The sequence below is a fragment of the Stegostoma tigrinum genome, chromosome 4 (assembly GCF_030684315.1).
Source record: "Stegostoma tigrinum isolate sSteTig4 chromosome 4, sSteTig4.hap1, whole genome shotgun sequence".
NCBI lineage: Eukaryota > Metazoa > Chordata > Chondrichthyes > Orectolobiformes > Stegostomatidae > Stegostoma > Stegostoma tigrinum.
In genome coordinates, this window is record NC_081357.1 from 96,670,331 (window position 1) to 96,689,112 (window position 18,782).

The 18,782-nt window shown below is 40.4% G+C and overlaps 1 protein-coding gene across 2 annotated transcripts in view; it reads right to left on the reverse strand.

Moving 5' to 3' along the window:
• Positions 1-18,782, reverse strand: part of lyst (lysosomal trafficking regulator) — a 298,945-nt gene that overhangs the window by 213,094 nt on the left and 67,069 nt on the right. For both annotated transcript variants that reach the window (XM_059645552.1, XM_048530826.2), the window contains exon 2: positions 2,723-2,814. In XM_059645552.1, the coding sequence (XP_059501535.1) occupies positions 2,723-2,814 (92 nt within the window). The remainder of the gene's footprint in view (positions 1-2,722; positions 2,815-18,782) is intronic.

Below are 18,782 nucleotides of genomic sequence, written 5' to 3' on the forward strand. Positions count from 1 at the left end.
TATATTCTCATCTAAATTGGTTATTTAGATGACAAACAATAGTGAACCCAGCACCAGTCTCTGCAAAACACCACTGGTCACAGGCCTCCAGTCCAAAAAACAACTCTCCATCACCATCTTATCTCCCGCAAGCCAATTTTGGATCCAACTTGCAAACTCTCCCTGTATCCCATGCGTAATTTTACTAACCAGTCTACCTCACGGAGTCTTGTCAAAAGCCTTGCTCAAATCCACAGAAACAATAGCTACTACTTCGACCTCATCTATCTTTTTGGTCACATTCTCAAAAAACTCAAAGTTTAAGGGACATGAATTCCCACACACATGCTGACAATCCCCAATCAGTCCTTGCTTCTCCAAATACATGTAAACCTGTCCCTCAGAAACCCCTCCAACAAATTTACCCACCACCGACATCAGGTTTACTAATCTAGTTTCCAGACTTCTCCTTGCAGCCTTTCTTAAATAAAGGGATGCATTAGTCACTGTCCAATCCTCTGGCACCTCACTCCATCTAGCCCAATCAACTTCTGAAAGTTCCTGTCTCAAATCATCAAAAATGGCATTACTCCAATTTAGAACTTTAACTTGTATGCTATCCTTTTCCAATAACTATTTTAAAGCTAATTCTATTATTATCACAAGTGGTCCCATACTAACACTTCAACCACTTGCCCTGCATTATTTCCCAAGAGGTCCAGTTTTGCCGCTTCTCTGCTAAGTATGTCTAAATACCTGATAAAGAAAGTTTTCTTGAAAACATTTGACAAATTTCAATCCAAGCCCTTAACTCTATGGCAGTCCCAGTCTACGTCTGCAAGGTTAAAGTCCCTTACAATTACAACCCTTTTTATTTACATATCTGAAATCTCTACACATTTGCTCCTGGACTCACGCTGACTATTAGAGGGGCCTATAGTACAATCCCATCAAGGTGATCGTCCCCTTATTTTGGAGTTCCACCCACATAGGATATTCCTAGGTGATTGTCCAGAGAGGCTAAGTCCAGCAGTAATGTTTTTCCTTAATCAAAAACTCCAAGCCCCCTCCTCCCTTTTTGTCCTTCTTCTAGCATCTAAACCCTGGAACAGTTTCTAGCCCTATGTGTCCCTGAGCCATATTTCTGCAATAACTATGACATCCCAGTCCTATGTTCACATACACGCCCTCAGTTCATCTGCCTTACCTGTCAGACCTCTTGTTTTGAAATAATTGCAGTTTAATTCTTCAGAGTTACCTCATTCTCTACCATTCTCTTGCCTCCCTTGTCTAATTGTTCCCTTTAACTGCCAAACCATCTTCAGTTTTCTCTCTATTCTCACTAGTGCTCACGATTTCCCCATTCCTCCTCTATACTAGTTTAAAGTCTACCAACTAGCGCTAGCTATTGGTCTCCCTCCAGTTCAGGTGAAACCTGTCCCTTTCGTACAGATTTCTTCTGCTCCATAAGAGTTCCCAATGATCCAAAAATCTGAATCCTTGCTCCCTGTATCATCATTGCAGGGACTCAATTATATGCCTATCTTCCTATTCCTACTCTCACTAGCATGAGGCACCAAATTCAGAGGTTACTACCCTTGAGGTCCCATTTTTAGCCACCTAACTTCCTATATTCACTCAACAGAACCTCATCCTTTTCTGTATTTATGTCACTGGTACCAATGTACACAACGACCTCCAACCATTCACTGACCCCTTTGAAAATTTGCTGTAACCGCACAGAGGCAGTCTTGATCCTGACAGTAGGGAGATTAAACACCATCTTGAAGTCTTCTTCACAACTGCAGAATGGCCTGTCTGTGCCCAACTGGACAGTTGCCCATAACAATTGTTCATTTGAACTTTGACAACCTCTGCTTAATAGAAGATTCAGTCTTAGTGCCCAAGATCCGGCTGCCAATGGTATTTATCTCAGAGACTATACCTCCAATGGTATATTTGTTTGAGTGAAGGATAGCTACAGGAGACTCCTGCATTGCCTCTTACTTCTTCTGACATTCAGCCTTCTACCTGACTGTAACTGCGGTGATACAACCTCTCTGAAGTTACTATCCATCACACTGTGCTTTCTGTACGCTCCTCAGTGACTCCAACTGCCTCTGCAGACAATCCAAACGGTCTGATAGTCTGATATCAGCTGCATCCAAACACACTTCCTGCAGATATTGTCTCCAGGGACAGTCATCTGTTCCCCAATCTCGCACGAATGGAAACATTTTTTTTTTTAAACAAACTTGAGACAGAAAACAAGTATTAAAAGAGAAGCAAATGTGAACAATTTCCTTTTTGATGTCTCGATATTGGGAGAAAATGTTTTAAAGATCAGTAAAATAAACTATTGTTCCACGTGAATTTTCACTCTTACACCAGTGGTCAGGTGGGGAAGCATACAGAAAACACTAGAATCACAGGAACACAGTTCACGTGCGTTGTAAATCAGTTGAAAATTACAGACATAAAAGGAAGAGGGAAGCCATGAAGTGATTTGAATTATGCTGATAATTTTATATTTGAAATATTTGGGAAACCAGGGACAAATGGTTTGTAAGCACAGTGTAGAGCTTGGGGTTGGACATGCATAGGTTGTAACAGTTGTCAATCAAGTTTATGCAGCTATAGCAAGCTGGAAAAGAGACAGAGACATTCATATCGGACACACGATGCAGTCTAACCATTTTAAAAAGTGCTGATGAACACTGCACAACTCTCTCGAAATACTAACCAGAATCTGACGACCTCTATGTCATCCATATTTCCCCTATGGCTGTGGTAGTGGAAGAGAGAGAGGAACCGGTCCAGACAGTCAATTCTGACCTAAAAAAGAATTCATAACTGTCAGCACAAGAAATTATGCTTGGATTAAGTTGGAGTGTGTAAGGTAGTAAGCAAATAATACATCCCATTAACAAAGGTGTTCAAGTGGTTTTCAGTATTGCATTACTTGACTTGATATACTTTTCACTTCTTCTATGAAAGTTTAGGTTTTATCTATAGTAGCAATCACTTTTCTAATGAAAACAACAAAGTGTGGAGTTGGACGAACACAGCAGGCCAAGCAGCATCTCAGGAGCACAAAAGCTGACGTCTCGGGCCTAGACCCTTCATCAGAGAGCTTGGCCTGCTGTGTTCATCCAGCTCCACACTTTGTTATCTTGGATTCTGCAACATCTGCAGTTCCCATTATCACTTTTCTAATGAAGTTTATTTTGTATAAGTAGTTACAACAATGTACCAAAAAATCTATGAAACATTTGTTTGGTAAAACATTAGAGATACTAATAAGACAAAGTCAAAAACAAAGTTGCTGGAAAAGCTCAGCAGGTCTGGCAGCATCTGTGGACGAGAACACAGAGTTAATGTTTCAGGTCCGGTTTTTGCTCCTGATTCAAGCATCTGCAGTTCTTTTGGTTTTTATTTAGACAAAGTCAAAGCTTCTCATCTCTCACTCATTGGGACAGAGTGACAAGAAATAAAATTTTGAAAGGGAATCTCCATTTATACAACATGAAAAGAAAGTGCTGATTGGTTGGATCGTGGTTGACATGGAAATACAGCAGATTTGTTACCTATCAATCTCAGCTGATGATTGGCTGGAGTCCGAAGGAAGGGTCACCAGACCACAAATGTTAACTGATATTTTTTTCTCAGATGCTGCCAGACTTGCTGAGCTTTCCCAGCAATTTCTGTTTTTGTTAGCTGGTCGATTAACCTCAGACCAAGCAGGTGGACTCTGATCAGGGCGTTGCCAAGGGCAATGCAGCTGGAATGAAATGCAGTTTCCATAACAGTTTGTCAATCAAAAAGGTACAATGTATGCGCAAACACCTTTTGCCTACCCAGAACTGGGTCCTGTATATGTACGTGCATAGCTGAGCCTGCTGGGATGCATCTGAGGATTTTAGGAAGGAGAAGTTATAGAGATAATAGCGGCACAAGTAATAATCCTCCAAGAATCCTTAGATACTGGAAAAATGCTAAAGGATCAGAAATCTAGCAACGTAACACATTTATTATAAAAGGGAAAGAGAGATCATAAAAAAGCTAACTACAGGCCAGTTAACGCAACGTCATGGAAAATGCTGGAGCTTATTATAAAGGATTAGTAGCGAAGCATGCAGAAATACAGATAGTCCACGGATCAAGAAAGAGTTCCATTGTTGAGTCCGTTCTCAACTCGATTGTATGCAAGTCAACAATACAGGACAATATTGTTCAGGAAATTTTAGTATGGTAGATCTTTTAAGTTGCATCCCTGTAAAGGATCATGTTCATAAGTCAGGCATTCATAAACTGGGAACCTCCAGCACATAATATAAACATCCAGAGTCAATATAGCCTCTTGAGATCATGACTGATAGTTTATTAGAATTCTTTGACGACATAACAGACAGTATGGATAAATGGGAAGCATTGGACACAATATATTTTGATATCCAGAAGGGGCTTGATATGGTACCAAGTTAGCTTACTTAATAAGGTCAGTATCAAAGGTATTGGATGTAGCATACTGATAGAGGATCAGCTAACTAAAAGAGTACAAAGTTGGTTTAAAAAAAAGGGGGGGGCATTCCATCAAGGCAACTTGTAACTGGCAGAATGCTACAGGAAACCGGTGTTATGGACACAGGTATTTACAATATATATTAGAAACATGAATGAGGAATGTGAAGGTACTATAGTGAAGCTTGCACAAGACAAAACCATGTTGAAAGGCAAGTGCTGTGGATGACACAATGACCTTGCAGAGAGATAGAGTTAGACAAGTTAGGACTTGGCAGAGATAATGAGAAAATGAGGTTAGGTATTTTGTCTTAAAGATTTTTGCCTTTAATGAAACAATTTTCACACAAAAGTTCATAAGAACTATGACTCAAATCTGTTTAAGATAATTCATGCCTAACCCTAACGCCTATATAATTACATTCAAACGGAACGAAGCATTTGAGGATGACAACATATACCACTTCAAGTCAAATCCACTACTCAGGAATATCACACGTGAACCTCTATCAACTCCACTTTCCTCCCCTATCTCCAAATCCTTAATGAAAAAAATCAAACTGAACAACATCAACCCTCTGAAGTTCATAATTCCAGAGATTAACCACCTTAAGTAAAGCAATTTCTCATTGCAAATCCTAAATAATCAGCTTTTTTTTTGTTGCTTGATTCAGATTTCTTAACATGACAGAGATTGAGAGATATGAAAAGCAGCAAATAAAACACAGCGAGTGGTTATAAGTTGTTAGAAAAAAGCCTTTATTTTCCTAATTCTAAATGTAACCTGAATTTAGTAAATGCTTAGAAAATCATGAACTATTTAAGTAAGAGAGGACGGCAATTGCAGTTTCGTAGGGCAATAATTTGGAACAATATTAAGTGACAAGTATGGAAGGTGCGCAACTGAATTTTCACCATCGCTTTAAGAAATAATTCTTCTAATCTTACTTGCAACATTATATAAAATGCAAGTAAAATGACAAAAGAAATTCACCCCCATCCACAGAAGTATCTGCAGGATTGTTTTTTACATGAACATGAAACAGGTGTTTCTGCAGGAGACATCATTTTGCAGAATATACAAAAGCAACTGATTCACTAACAGGTTGAAAACAAGCAAAATATTACAATTACTGAAACAATAATCTTTCACTCAAAATATCATTTGCACCAATTCCCCAACAATCGCTGACAACTTTAGTCAGTCTTACTGATTTTTTCAAGTAATGCTCGTGATTCCATCCATAAAGTTTACCAAATCATGCACCACTTCAGTAGGCCTTACAGTAATAACTGTCTATTATCTTTGTTTTGATTGAGACAGACATCGAAGTAACACCAAAGACATACATGAAATAAAAGAATCAGATTTATATTTACTTTGGTTTTTCTTAAAAAACAGTACAAAATGGAGATTTCCTTTCTAATGGGAATTTATTCCATTGGGAGCATTCTACCAGTGGACAAGGAAGAAAACATTGAAGAACATTAGCTTAACTTCAATTAGAAGGGCTAGAGACGGATATATTATGCTTAGAATGGAAAGCTCACAGATCACAGGTGTCCTGGTTAAAGTTAGATGTATGAAACAATTTCTCTTAAAGAAAGGAGTTCAGTCAGGAAAATTAGAAAATAGGTTACCTCAGTATATCAGGTATAGTTTTAAAGTTCCAGACCAGAGGTATTTGGTTAGAAAGCCTGAAGGGGTTTTTCAAAACTAAGGAGGTTTAAGCTCAATTGGGTGAACACACAGGGAAGAGGCTATCAAACGCTCAAGACCAAGAATTGAAAGCAACAATCAAGTCAAATGCATAGGTTTGACGGTGAATGGCATTTTATGGTATTTCAAAACAATAAAGGAATGCTATTAGGATAAATTCAATATTTATTTTTACTACGCATTTTGAAGTCTTTAAAACTGTACAATATGAAAATAGTGTTTTTTTGCATAATAAAATTCAATGTTATTGCTCAAATCAAATCTGCAGCATTACATGTTTGTGTTTAAGTGGACAATAACGTTGTCAAATGGAAACAAAATAAACCATGACTTATCAAGCCAGATTTCAATCCAAGATCCCAGCGGTCTGGCAACAGCATCAGCTGGGAGCATAATTTGGGTTCTTGTGGGATTTGATTTCACTAGATTTAAGATTGATTTGTCTCTCTCTTTCAAAGAGATGGAACATGTTGGTTCTGGACATGAGGGTTCCACTGTCATAAGTTTAGTGTATGTAATTTGAAGATGGATTTGAATATTGCTGAGAAATTTCTGGAAGTGGGAGACATAATTTATTATTTGAACAATTATTTGAAATCTTTTACGAAAGCTAAACAGAGCTGAAAAAGAACTAGGGTCGCATTAGGAGGAGATACTTCAAGTATTAGCAGAAGAAAGGAAACCTGAAACTGAAGGGTCACCAGTGGAATTAGCTAAAACTTAGAGAGAGAAAAGGGAATAAAAATGACATTTTATTGGGATACAGTTAAGAAAATTTGAACGTAAAGGGAAAAATCAAAAGAAACAGAAACACAAACTGAGGAGAGAGAAAAAAACAAAAGAAGTTAATGGAAAAAGATGATAAATTTTTTAAAATGTTAACTTAAAAGGAATAGGGAGATTAAAGAACATGAGTTGGCCATGGATTGGCTTAGAGAAAAAAAGACTGGAACATGTCTAACAACAGGCAGAAGGCCAAAGTAATAAAGAAGATTGAACCAAGTAGCTACAGTGTAGACAGCGCAAGCCAAGAAGTGAACTTTTATATTCAGGCATTGTCTAAACCCAAAGCATGACACGTTATAGTGTCTCCCACCCAGCCTCCTCCTCGAACCACTTAAGACGACTAAGGGGAGGATCAGTAAGGTAACTTTTGTTTTAATTTTTCTTTATTCTTTTGGCAGTCTAGAGTAGAGGGAGTGGAAGCTAGGTAAGTTGTATGCTCCTCTTGTAGGATGTAGGAGATATGGGTCATTACTAGTGTCCCCTTCTGTCTTCACCTGCAAGAAGTGTACCCAGCTCCAGCTCCACTCAGACTGCATTAGGGAACTGGAGCTGGAATCACTCTGGATCATTCGGGAGGCTGAGGTGGTGATAGGGAAGAGTTATAAGGAAGTGGTCACATCCAAGGTACAGGAAAAAGGTAGGTAGGTGACTGTCAGGAGGGGGAAGAGAATAGGCAGACAGTGCAGGGATCCCCTGTGGCCATTCCTCAATAATAAGTATGCTGCTTTGGATACTGTGGAGGGGAGACCTACTAGGGGAAAGCCTTGTAGCCAGGTCTCTGACACTGAGCCTCGCTCTGTGGCTCAGAAGAGGAGGGGGGAAGAATAGGAAAGCGATAGTGATAGGAGGTTCACAGGTTACGGGAACAGACAGGAGATTCTGTGGTACCAAGCAAAACTCCCAGGTAGTATGTTGCCTCCTGGGTGCCAGGGAGAGATATGTCAGATTGGGTCTTCAGGATTCTTAAGGGGTGGGAGAGCAGCCAGAAGTCGTGGTACATATCGGTATCAAATAACATTGCTGGAAATGGGATGAGGGCCTGTAAAGTGATTATAGGGAGTTAAGATGGAAGCTGAAAGCCAAGATGAGTAGAGTAGTAATCTCAGGATTACTACTGGTGCCAAGGGCTAGTGAGGCAAGAAACAGAGAGTGAGTGCAACTGAACATGTGTATACAGAGCTGATGTAGGAGTGAGGGCTTCAGGTAGTGGATCATTGGGATAGCTTCTAGGGAAGATGGGACCTGGTTGTTGGATGTTCCGGGGTTTAGATTTTTCAAAAGAAATAGGGAGGGAGGTAAGAGAGGTGGAGGAGTGGCATTGCTAATCAGGAATGCTATCACAGCTGCAGAAAGAGGGGTCGCAAAGGAGGGTTTCTCCAGTGAGTCAGTTTGGGTGGAAGTCAGAAACAGGAAAGGAACACAGTCACTTTATTGGGAGTTTTCTACAGACCTCCCCAATAGCAACAGAGACACTGAGGAACAGATTGGGAGTCAGATTTGGAAAGGTGCAGAAGTAATAGGGTTGTTGTCATGGGCAACTTCAACCTCCCTAATATAGACTAGAACCTCCTAAGTGTAAATAGTTTGGATACAGCAGATTTAGTCAGGTGTCGAGGAAGGACTTCTGACTCAATATGTAGATAGGCCGACTACAGAGGAGGCCATATTGGATATGGAGCTTGGCAACGAACCAGCTCAGGTGTCAGATCTCTCAGTGGGAGAGCATTTTGGTGATAGCGATCATAACTCCCTGACTTTTCCTATAGTCATGGAGAGGGATAGGAGCAGGTTGTTTGGGAAAGTATTTAATTGGAGGACAGGGAATTACAACGCTATTAGGCAAGAACTACAGAGCACCAACTGGGATCAGATGCTCTCAGGGAAATGCACGATAGAAATGTGGAGGTTGTTTAGGGAGCACTTGCTACAGGTACTGGAAAGGTTTGTCCCAGGGAGGCAAGGAGAGGACGGTAAGGTGGAGGAATCTTCGATGACATGTTGAACACCTAGTCAATAGGAAAAAGGAAGCTTACCTAAGGTTTAGGACGCAAGGATCAGACAGGGCTCTAGAGGTCTACAGGTAGCCAGGATGGAACTGAAGAATGGTATGAGAAAATCTTGGTAGGTAGGATCAAGGAAAATCTTAAGGATTTTTATACTAATGTGAGAAACAAGAGGATGGCCAGTGTGAGGGTACAGCCAATCAGGGATAATGGAGGGAACTTGTGTGCAGAGTCAGGGGAGGTCCTTAATGAATACTTTGCTTCAGTATTCACCTGAGAGACCGAACTTGACATTTGTGAGGACAGCATGCAACAGGCAGATATGCTCAAACAGGATGATGTTAGGAAGGAGCTAGAAATTTTAAAAAACGTGAGGAAAGACAAGTTCCCTGGGCCTGATGGAACTTACTCAAGTTTGCTATGGGAAGTGAGGGAAGAGGCTGCTGCCCCTTTGACGATCTCTGCATCCTCACCGTCCACTGGAGTAGTACCAGGAGTTTGGACAGTAGCAAATGGCAAATGTCTTGTTCAAGAAAGGGAATAGGGATAATCCTGGAAATTACAGACAAACACAGTCAGTCAGTCTTATCGCTGTGGTAGGCAAATTATTGAACAGAATTCTGAGAGATAGTATTTATGATTATTTGGAAAAGCAGAGTTTGATTAGAAATAGTCAACATGACATTGAGGGGGGCAGGTCATGCCTCAAGCTTTATTGAATTCTTTGAGGATGTGACAAAACACATCAATGAAGGTAGAGCACTGGATGTGGCATATATAGATTTTAGCAAGGCATTCAATAGGGTTTCACATGGTAAGCTCAGAAAGTAAGGAGGCATGGGATTCAGAGAAATTTGGCTGTCTGGATACAAAACTGGCTGTCCAATAGAAGACTAAGGGAGGTAGTAGATGGAAAGTATTCAGCCTGGAGCTCGGTGACCAGTGGTTGTTCCACAGGAATCTGTTCTGGGACCACTACTCTTTGTGATCTCTATAAATGACTTGGATAAGGAAGTGGAAGGGCAGGTTACTAAGTTTGCTGATGACACAAAGGTTGGTGGATTTGTACATAGTGTGGAGGGCTGTCATAGGTTGCAACGGCTCATTGACAGGATGCTGAGCTGGGCAAAGAAGTGGCAGATGGAATTCAACCCAGAAAAGAGTGTGCAGTGATACATTTTGGAAGGTCGAATTTGAAAGCAGAATACAGGGTTAATGGCAGGAATCTTGGCAGTGTGGAGGAACAGAGGGATCTTGGAGTTCATGTCCGCAGATCCCTCAAAGTTGCTACCCAAGTTGATAGGGTTGTAAAGAAGGAGTATGGTGTGTTGGCTTTCATTGGCAGGGGAAGTGAGTTTAAGAGCCATGAGATTATGCTGCAGCTCTATAAAACTCTGGTTAGACCGCACTTGGAATAGTGTGTTCAGTTCTAGTCAGCTCATTACAGGAAGGATGTGGAAGCTTTAGAGAGGGTGCAGGAAGCTGCTTGGGCTGGAGGGCAGGTCTTATGAGGAAAAGTTGAGGGAGCTAGGGCTTTTGTCAATGGAGCGAAGAAAGATGAGAGGTGACTTGACAGAAGTTTACTAGATGTTGAGAGACACAGATAGAGCGGATAGTCAGAGACTTTTCCCCAGGGCGGATATGACCAGTATGAAGGGACATAATTTTAAAAGGTGATTGGAGGAAGGTATAGGGGAGATGTCAGAGGTAGGTTCTTCACACAGTGGTGGATGTGTGGAATGCGCTGCCGGCAGTTGCAGTGGAGTCAGATACTTTAGAGATTTTTAAGCGACTCTTGGATAGGCACATGGAGGATAGTAAAATGTAGAGTATGCAGGGGAGATTGATCTTAGTAGGATAATTGGGCAGCACAACATCATGCACCGAAGGGCCTGTATGGTGCTCTACTGTTCTATGTTCTTTGTTAAGAAAGGCAGAATCAAAACTGCTATTGCAATAGAAGCATGCTTTTATTGCAATCAGATTGGAAATACCAAAACCAATTGTCTGTGATTAATGGGAGACTGACTGCAATAGTAGGAATGTCCAAGAAATCTTTGTAACGGGTGTAACAGGACAGCAATTATGTACTAAAAATGTAGCCATTGTACAAAAAAAACATATTTCCTCAATGTGCTAAGAAGGCACATTTGGCTCAGGACAGTCACAAAAATTCTTTTTTGAATATTGACAAAGTCACTCAGACCACTGGAATTTCTGGATATTTTATCTCAAAAGGGGAGATACTTGCTTATGTTGAGGACACACTGCAGTCACTCACAGTAGAGACAGAATCTATGAAACAGGGAGAGGATTTGAAATTATTGATAGTTATCAAAATTTTACTTAAAGTGTGAAAGTAATGAGAATAAGGCTAACATATTTAGCCTATCTTCTTTTATAGAAATATAAAAAATGGATTCTGAATTGACAGTGTTATAAGAAATGAACAGTCTACTCAAACTGAATCAGAAAAAATGCCAGAGTGCTATTATTTCAAAGGCAAAGTATAAATAAGAAAATGGAGACCATCTCAAAATCAATTATGAATTGTTAACGGCCCATCAATTGGTTGTCTCAATAGTTTTATAATAAAATGCTATGAATGGTCCATGAAATTCCTGTGGCAAAATATTCAGTTATTTGAAAAATATAGGCTAAAATATTAAAACATGTTTATTGGCCAGGAGAAATTCCAACCCTCAATAAAACCTGCAAGCATTCATTCCATTATAATATAATAAAATGTGAGGCTGGATGAACACAGCAGGCCAAGCAGCATCTCAGGAGCACAAAAGCTGACGTTTCGGGCCTAGACCCTTCATCAGAGAGGGGGATGGGGGGAGGGAACTGGAATAAATAGGGAGAGAGGGGGAGGCGGACCGAAGATGGAGAGTAAAGAAGATAGGTGGAGAGGGTGTAAGTGGGGAGGTAGGGAGGGGATAGGTCAGTCCAGGGAAGACGGACAGGTCAAGGAGGTGGGATGAGGTTAGTAGGTAGCTGGGGGTGCGGCTTGGGGTGGGAGGAAGGGATGGGTGAGAGGAAGAACTGGTTAGGGAGGCAGAGACAGGTTGGACTGGTTTTGGGATGCAGTGGGTGGGGGGGGAAGAGCTGGGCTGGTTGTGTGGTGCAGTGGGGGGAGGGGATGAACTGGGCTGGTTGAGGGATGCAGTAGGGGAAGGGGAGATTTTGAAACTGGTGAAGTCCACATTGATACCATATGGCTGTAGGGTTCCCAGGCGGAATATGAGTTGCTGTTCCTGCAACCTTCGGGTGGCATCATTGTGGCAGTGCAGGAGGCCCATGATGGACATGTCATCAAGAGAATGGGAGGGGGAGTGGAAATGGTTTGCGACTGGGAGGTGCAGTTGTTTGTTGCGAACTGAGCGGAGGTGTTCTGCAAAGCGGTCCCCAAGCCTCCGCTTGGTTTCTCCAATGTAGAGGAAGCCGCACCGGGTACAGTGGATGCAGTATACCACATTGGCAGATGTGCAGGTGAACCTCTGCTTAATGTGGAATGTCATCTTGGGGCCTGGGATGGGGGTGAGGGAGGTGGTGTGGGGACAAGTGTAGCATTCCATTACCAACTTTTGAAGAACCGTTTAGCAGGATCTTTACAGATTGTGCAGGAGCACTACCAAGAACGGGAATTAATATCATTTCACAATTATGGGTGTTTCCACAATACTCCCTTAAGTGTCTTTAAGGAAAAATTACTGCAGAACTGATTGCAGAAAAATTAACTGATTTTTTTTGTTTCAAGATTTGAATTACTCAAAATGATCAGATGAAGATTTAAATTGTCTGTTGCAAACACTGAAAAAAATAACTAGCCTGTAATAAAACAAGTTGCACCTTCTGCTTATCACTGATAATTGAGGTGCTTTGGAAAGATGGCACCAAACTTAAGATGATGATTACAGTTTATTGACAAGGATATCCTAAAGATTTGTTACTACTTTTCATTGGGAGTGTTCAGAGTAAGTCCACAGTATTTCAACCTGTTAAATTAATATTTGTGAATGAGGCAAAAGGACCGCTTAAAATTAAAGAAAAACCGGTAAACCTAAACTTACACTATTTTCTGTTTTCAATTTCAGACAAGAATTGACCAAAGCATGAAAGTTGACTAAAAAACCCAAAGGATGCTGAACAAACAGTACAAACTAGGACAGATAAAATGACAAAACCTTGAAATATTGTTCCTGGAGACAAAGTACTAATACTGTTACCTGTCTCTGAGGAACCATTAAAAGGAAATGTTTACAACAACTTATCAACTCAAACAGAAACTCAGTTAGGTGAATTATGTTGCAAGTATGCCAGACAGTAAAATGGATCAGCAAGTGCATCAGGTTAACATGTTAAAGATATTATGGCAGAGACAATAGTCAAGTGAAAAGTGTATGGTACTTACAGTAGTGAATGGTGAAAGAGAATCAAAAGAATTGGAGAGTGAATCGAAAACTGAAAATTCAAACCTTGACAATTCAGTTATCAAGTTGGATAATATGGAGGTGATTAGACAGTTACATAGCATTAGGTTTAATCTTCCAGAAATATCAAACTTATTTTTCAATTATTTGTCAATTTGTGGTATTAGGCCAGGAAAAACAGTTGCGAATGTTCGTTATAACAAAATAGGGAATATGTTAAATATTAAACAAATAATTTCCTTACAGGCTCAATCAAGAAAAAGATCAGTTCAACTGAGAGAAGAGATTACATTCATTCATAATGAAGAACAGCATTACTGAACCAAGTCATTATCACTAGATAACAAAGTGTGGGGCTGGATGAACTCAGCAGGCCAAGCAACATCTGAGGGGCACAAATGCTGATGTTTCAGGCCTAGGCCCTTCGCTTTTGTGCTTCTAAGATGCTGCTTGGCCTGCTGTGTTCATCCAGCCCCACACTTTGTTATCTTGGATTCTCCAGCATCTGCAGTTCCCATTATCTCTGCAGCTCTGATTACTTGCATTTCAGAGAAAATCCATGTTAAGATCAAGAGAACAAAAATTAAAATCGACCAAAACAGCTTTCAGTCTGGGATATAAAACTTACTCAGATAGTAAGAACTGCTCACGCTGGTGTCAGAGATAACAGTGTGAAGCTGGTGGAGCACAGATGTCTATTTCAAGCCCACAGCTACCTAGATTACACCTATCACCCATCTTCCTGCAAGAACGCAATCCCCTACTCCCAATTCCTCCACCTCTGCTGCGTCTGCTCCCAAGATGGGCTATTCTACTCCCGAACAATCTAGATGTTCTCTTATTTCAAGGACTGCAACATCCCCCCCCGCTTCGGTGGTCAAAAATGCTCTTGATCGCATCTCTTGCATTTCACACACTCTGCCCTCACACTCCCTCCCTGCAACAAAAGCAAAGACAGAATCCCACTTGTCCTCACATATCACCCCACTAACCTCCATATTCAACGTATCATTCCCAACCATTTCCACCAACTGCAATCTAACCCCACCCCATCTACATTCCATCAGGACTACTCTCTCCGCGACCCCCTCATCCACTCCACACTAGCTCCACCACCCCCAGCACCTTTCCCTGCAACCACAGGAAGTGCTACACTTGCCCCTACACCTCCCCCCTCATCTTCATTCAAGGCACCAAACAACCTTTCACTCAGACTGAGGTTAACCGGTACATCTGTGAACGTGGTGTATTGGATGCACTGGTCCAAATGTAGCCTCCTTTATATAAGTGAGACCAAGCGGTGGCTCAGAGACAACTTTGAAGAGCGCCTGGGCTCTGTTTGTGACAAGCAATAACACCTTCCAGTTGCGAACAATTTCAACTCACCCCTCCCACTACCTGAGCAACATGTCCACTCAGGGCCTCCTCCAGTGTCACAATGACCCCAACCGGAAACTGCAGGAGCAGTACCTCATATTTCACCTTGGGTGTCGACAACCCAATGGTCTCAATGTGGACTTGACCAGTTTCAAAATCTCCCCAACCCCGGCCTCATCCCATGACCAACCCTCACTCTCACCACACCCCCCTCTTTGACCTGACACAACCCTGTCCATCTTCTATCCACCTATCCACTCCTCCCACCTCACTGACTAATCCCCACCACTGCCTACCTGCTATCACCATCCCACCTACCTTCTGCAGCTCCACCCCTCCCCCTCTCTCTATTTCAGAGCTCCTTTCCTCCTCCCCTACTTCTGAAGAAGGGGTCCCAACCTGAAAACAAAAGCTTTCCTATTCCTGATGCTGCCTGGCCTGCTGTGCTCCTCTAGCTCCATACTGTGTTATCTCAATTTGGGATGAGTGTTGTCTGGTAATAACATCAGTTGGACTCAACAATACAGTCTTCGCAAATATTTGAGACAAAAACATACGATTATTTTGATGAAATTTAATTCCCTGAATATATCATTTGAAAATAATTTATTTGCCTGGTAAAGAAAATGTTATAGTGGTCAGTTTTTCCATAGCACATAGTGCCATGAGGTTCACACGTTTAAGTTTAAAAAAGTTGTGTAATTTATTTTTGTTTACTGTCAACGTTACTGTTGCTAACGTGATAGTGTTATGATAATTTTAAAAGAATATTCATCTCCTTTGGGGGAGTATAATGCAAGGAATATTTTTAACATTTTAGTGCAATTTTTTGCAGTCTGGATTATGAATTCTTAGAATGAGAGCTTTGATTGTGTGCATGGAGGAGTTTAGTGATTAACTTTTTAGTATTTCTGGAGTCGTATTTTTAAAAGCGTCTGAAATAGACTTCCTAGATGCTAACAAGGATTTTTTTGCATTGGTGTAGTTTTATCAATAAACGAAATAAATAAACAGCATTAAAAACCAAAAGAACTACGGATGCTGTAAATCAAGAATAACAACAAAGTTGCTGGAGAAGGTCAACAGGTCTGGAAGCATCTGTGAAAGGAAAAACAGAGTTAACGTTTTGGGTCCGGTGACCCTTCCTAAGAAATGATGGTGGCTGGGAAAACGTCAGTTTATATGCAGAAAATAGGGAGGTGTGTGGGGTAGAGAGTAGACTATAGAGCCCAAAGAGAGAGAATGACAGTTGGACAGTTAGCAACTCCTTAGAAAGACAGTTGGACAAAGGAGTTGCCAACTGTCCAATTCTCTCTCTCTCTCTCTCTCTGGGCTCTATTCTATCACTTACTCCCTACCCCACCCACCTCCCTATTTTCTAAAATATAAATTGACATTTTCCCAGCCATCAGTTCTGAGAAAGGGTCATCGGACCCGAAACGTTAACTGTTTTCTCCTCCACACATGCTGCCAGACCTGCTGAGCTTCTCCAGCAACTTTGTTTTTGATCAATGAGCATTAGTTTGTTTTCAGTTAGAAGGATCAGGGATTGATTGTTTTTTGCTTAGGGGTGATACTCATAGCTTAGAAAGTTTTTGGTTTCAGTTCATAGATGCCCTTATTGAAGTAGGAAAAGTTTCTCCAAGAGAAAGGAGTTAGCTCAGAAAAGTTTTTTTAAAAATGTTCCTTTTCTGTAGGCGGTTTTGTTTAAAAGTTTCAAACATGTAGTATTTCAAGCTGAAAACTTTTAAGCTCAGTTGTGTGAATATTCATAGAAGGAAACTCAAGAATAGAAACTGAAACCAAAGGTCAAGTCAAACCAAGAGATGCAATAGAGAAAAAGGGAGTTCACTTCTGCATTTCAGTACTATAAAGGAATGCTGTTAGGATAGATGGAATGTTATATTTTTACTGTTTTAAAATCTCTCAAAATGTTTTACATGTAAATAGATGGTTAATTATATTTTATTGTAATTTATTTTGAATAACAAAAGTCTATTTTATTGCTAAAACCAAACCTACAGCTGTGTTTCAATGAAAGATTATCAATAAAAACAAAATCTGATCTATCTAGCCATATTTTAATCTGGAATCTGACTTGCCCACTAATAACAAAAACAGTTAGATAAGGATACTAAAATGAACAATCTTTAAGATAGAAGATATAACATGGAAAAGAATGGGAAAGACATATGAAGCTTTGATTGTGAACTTTAATATCAATTTTCAAGCAAGATAAGCATTTTTTCACATTTGCATCATTGATGTAGATGAATGAAAGCTAGTTTCTATGAATATAATCAAGGAATGAACTCAATTAGGACTTTTAACTCTTCATATTTGTCATAAGCTCACAACTGTGAACCACACGCCAAATATTCACCAGACAGGGAGCTCATCAGTTATGAAATCTTTTCCAAAAAAGTGAATCATAGGAGACAGTGAAAACAAAGTGTCTGCAGTTCTACTTTGATTTTACACAGTCAAGCTTGAAATGGCACCACTTGACAGAAGTCAGCTTAAAAGGAAAAAGTTTGATGAGAAAGAACTGAAGAAATTATGTTTATAGAGCAAGTCAGATAAGGTGAAAATATTAGAATAGCAGAGCGATTGGAAACAAAAACAGTAAACTAAACAAATAGTGTTAAGATAATAAATTTATACTCCTAAGGGGTAGAAGTAGTACAAATGAAAATCAAATGTATGGAATATGCACTATATTTTAAGACTGTCACGACTGAATCTTTGCTGGGTTAAGCAAGACAATTAGGAGAAACTGCAAGCCTTACTATATTATACAAGCTTAAATCTTTTACATTCTACTTTAAATCAGACTTCTAATTGAAAACAGCACCTAGAGATATCCAACCCTACTTCTGCCTTTTATGTGCCAACAAAATTAAATAGTTTCAGAACTGATGATCTTTATTTGCAAGCACTTATGGCGTCTTCATGTGATCTAGGACTTCAATATTCCATAATTAATTTAGTCCTACAGTTGGAATACTTGATGGCCACTCCCCAAATAATTTAAATCATGAGGCAAGAAGCAAATATTTTAAAAATGCTCCATGATTTGATATTTATTTGATCTGCCATGGTTAGCCACACCCTTAGGCAAATTATCAAATACAGCCAAAACAGTTATCTCCCTGAAAAAGTGAGCAATAGCCTTGGTGTGTCGTGGTTCAAAAGACAGGATGTGTCAAATCCAGTAAAATACTGCCCCATCCAGACTGGATCTATGGTCACCTACATGTGGATCACAATCACGATCAGAATCTCGGACAGGTGTTCACACTGTCCACCTGCACTCACTTGGTGCGCACACTGTCACACTACTGCATGATTTCCACTTCCCGAAATATGATGGGGCTACAGCAAAGTTCAGCACTTAACACATTTAGTCAGCTTGTGGCATCATGTTTCAGTTTGGTTTAGATGTACTATCATTACAGGGTAAAGTACGTTTTGTGGTGGCAACACAAACAATTTATAAAACATATACTATGAACTGATGATAAAATGTGAGGCTGGATGAACACAGCAGGCCAAGCAGCATCTCAGGAGCACAAAAGCTGACTAGGCCCGAAACGTCAGCTTTTGTGCTCCTGAGATGCTGCTTGGCCTGCTGTGTTCATCCAGCCTCACATTTTATTATCTTGGATTCTCCAGCACCTGCAGTTCCTATTATCTCTGATACTATGAACTGATGTTTGAAACCAATCCTTATATTACAGCACTGGAAACACAGGAGGCAATTCAGCCCACCACATACCACGTGGACTCCGCAAAAACAACTCATAGTACCATTCTTCTACTCATTCTCTATAATTTGCTGTTATTTTCTTTTTCAACTGCTTATCTCACAGGACAAATAAAAATTACAGGGATTATCATCATTCCCTACATCCAATATCCAAGCAATGCAAGCTGGCCAGGGTACCAGAAACAAAGTGC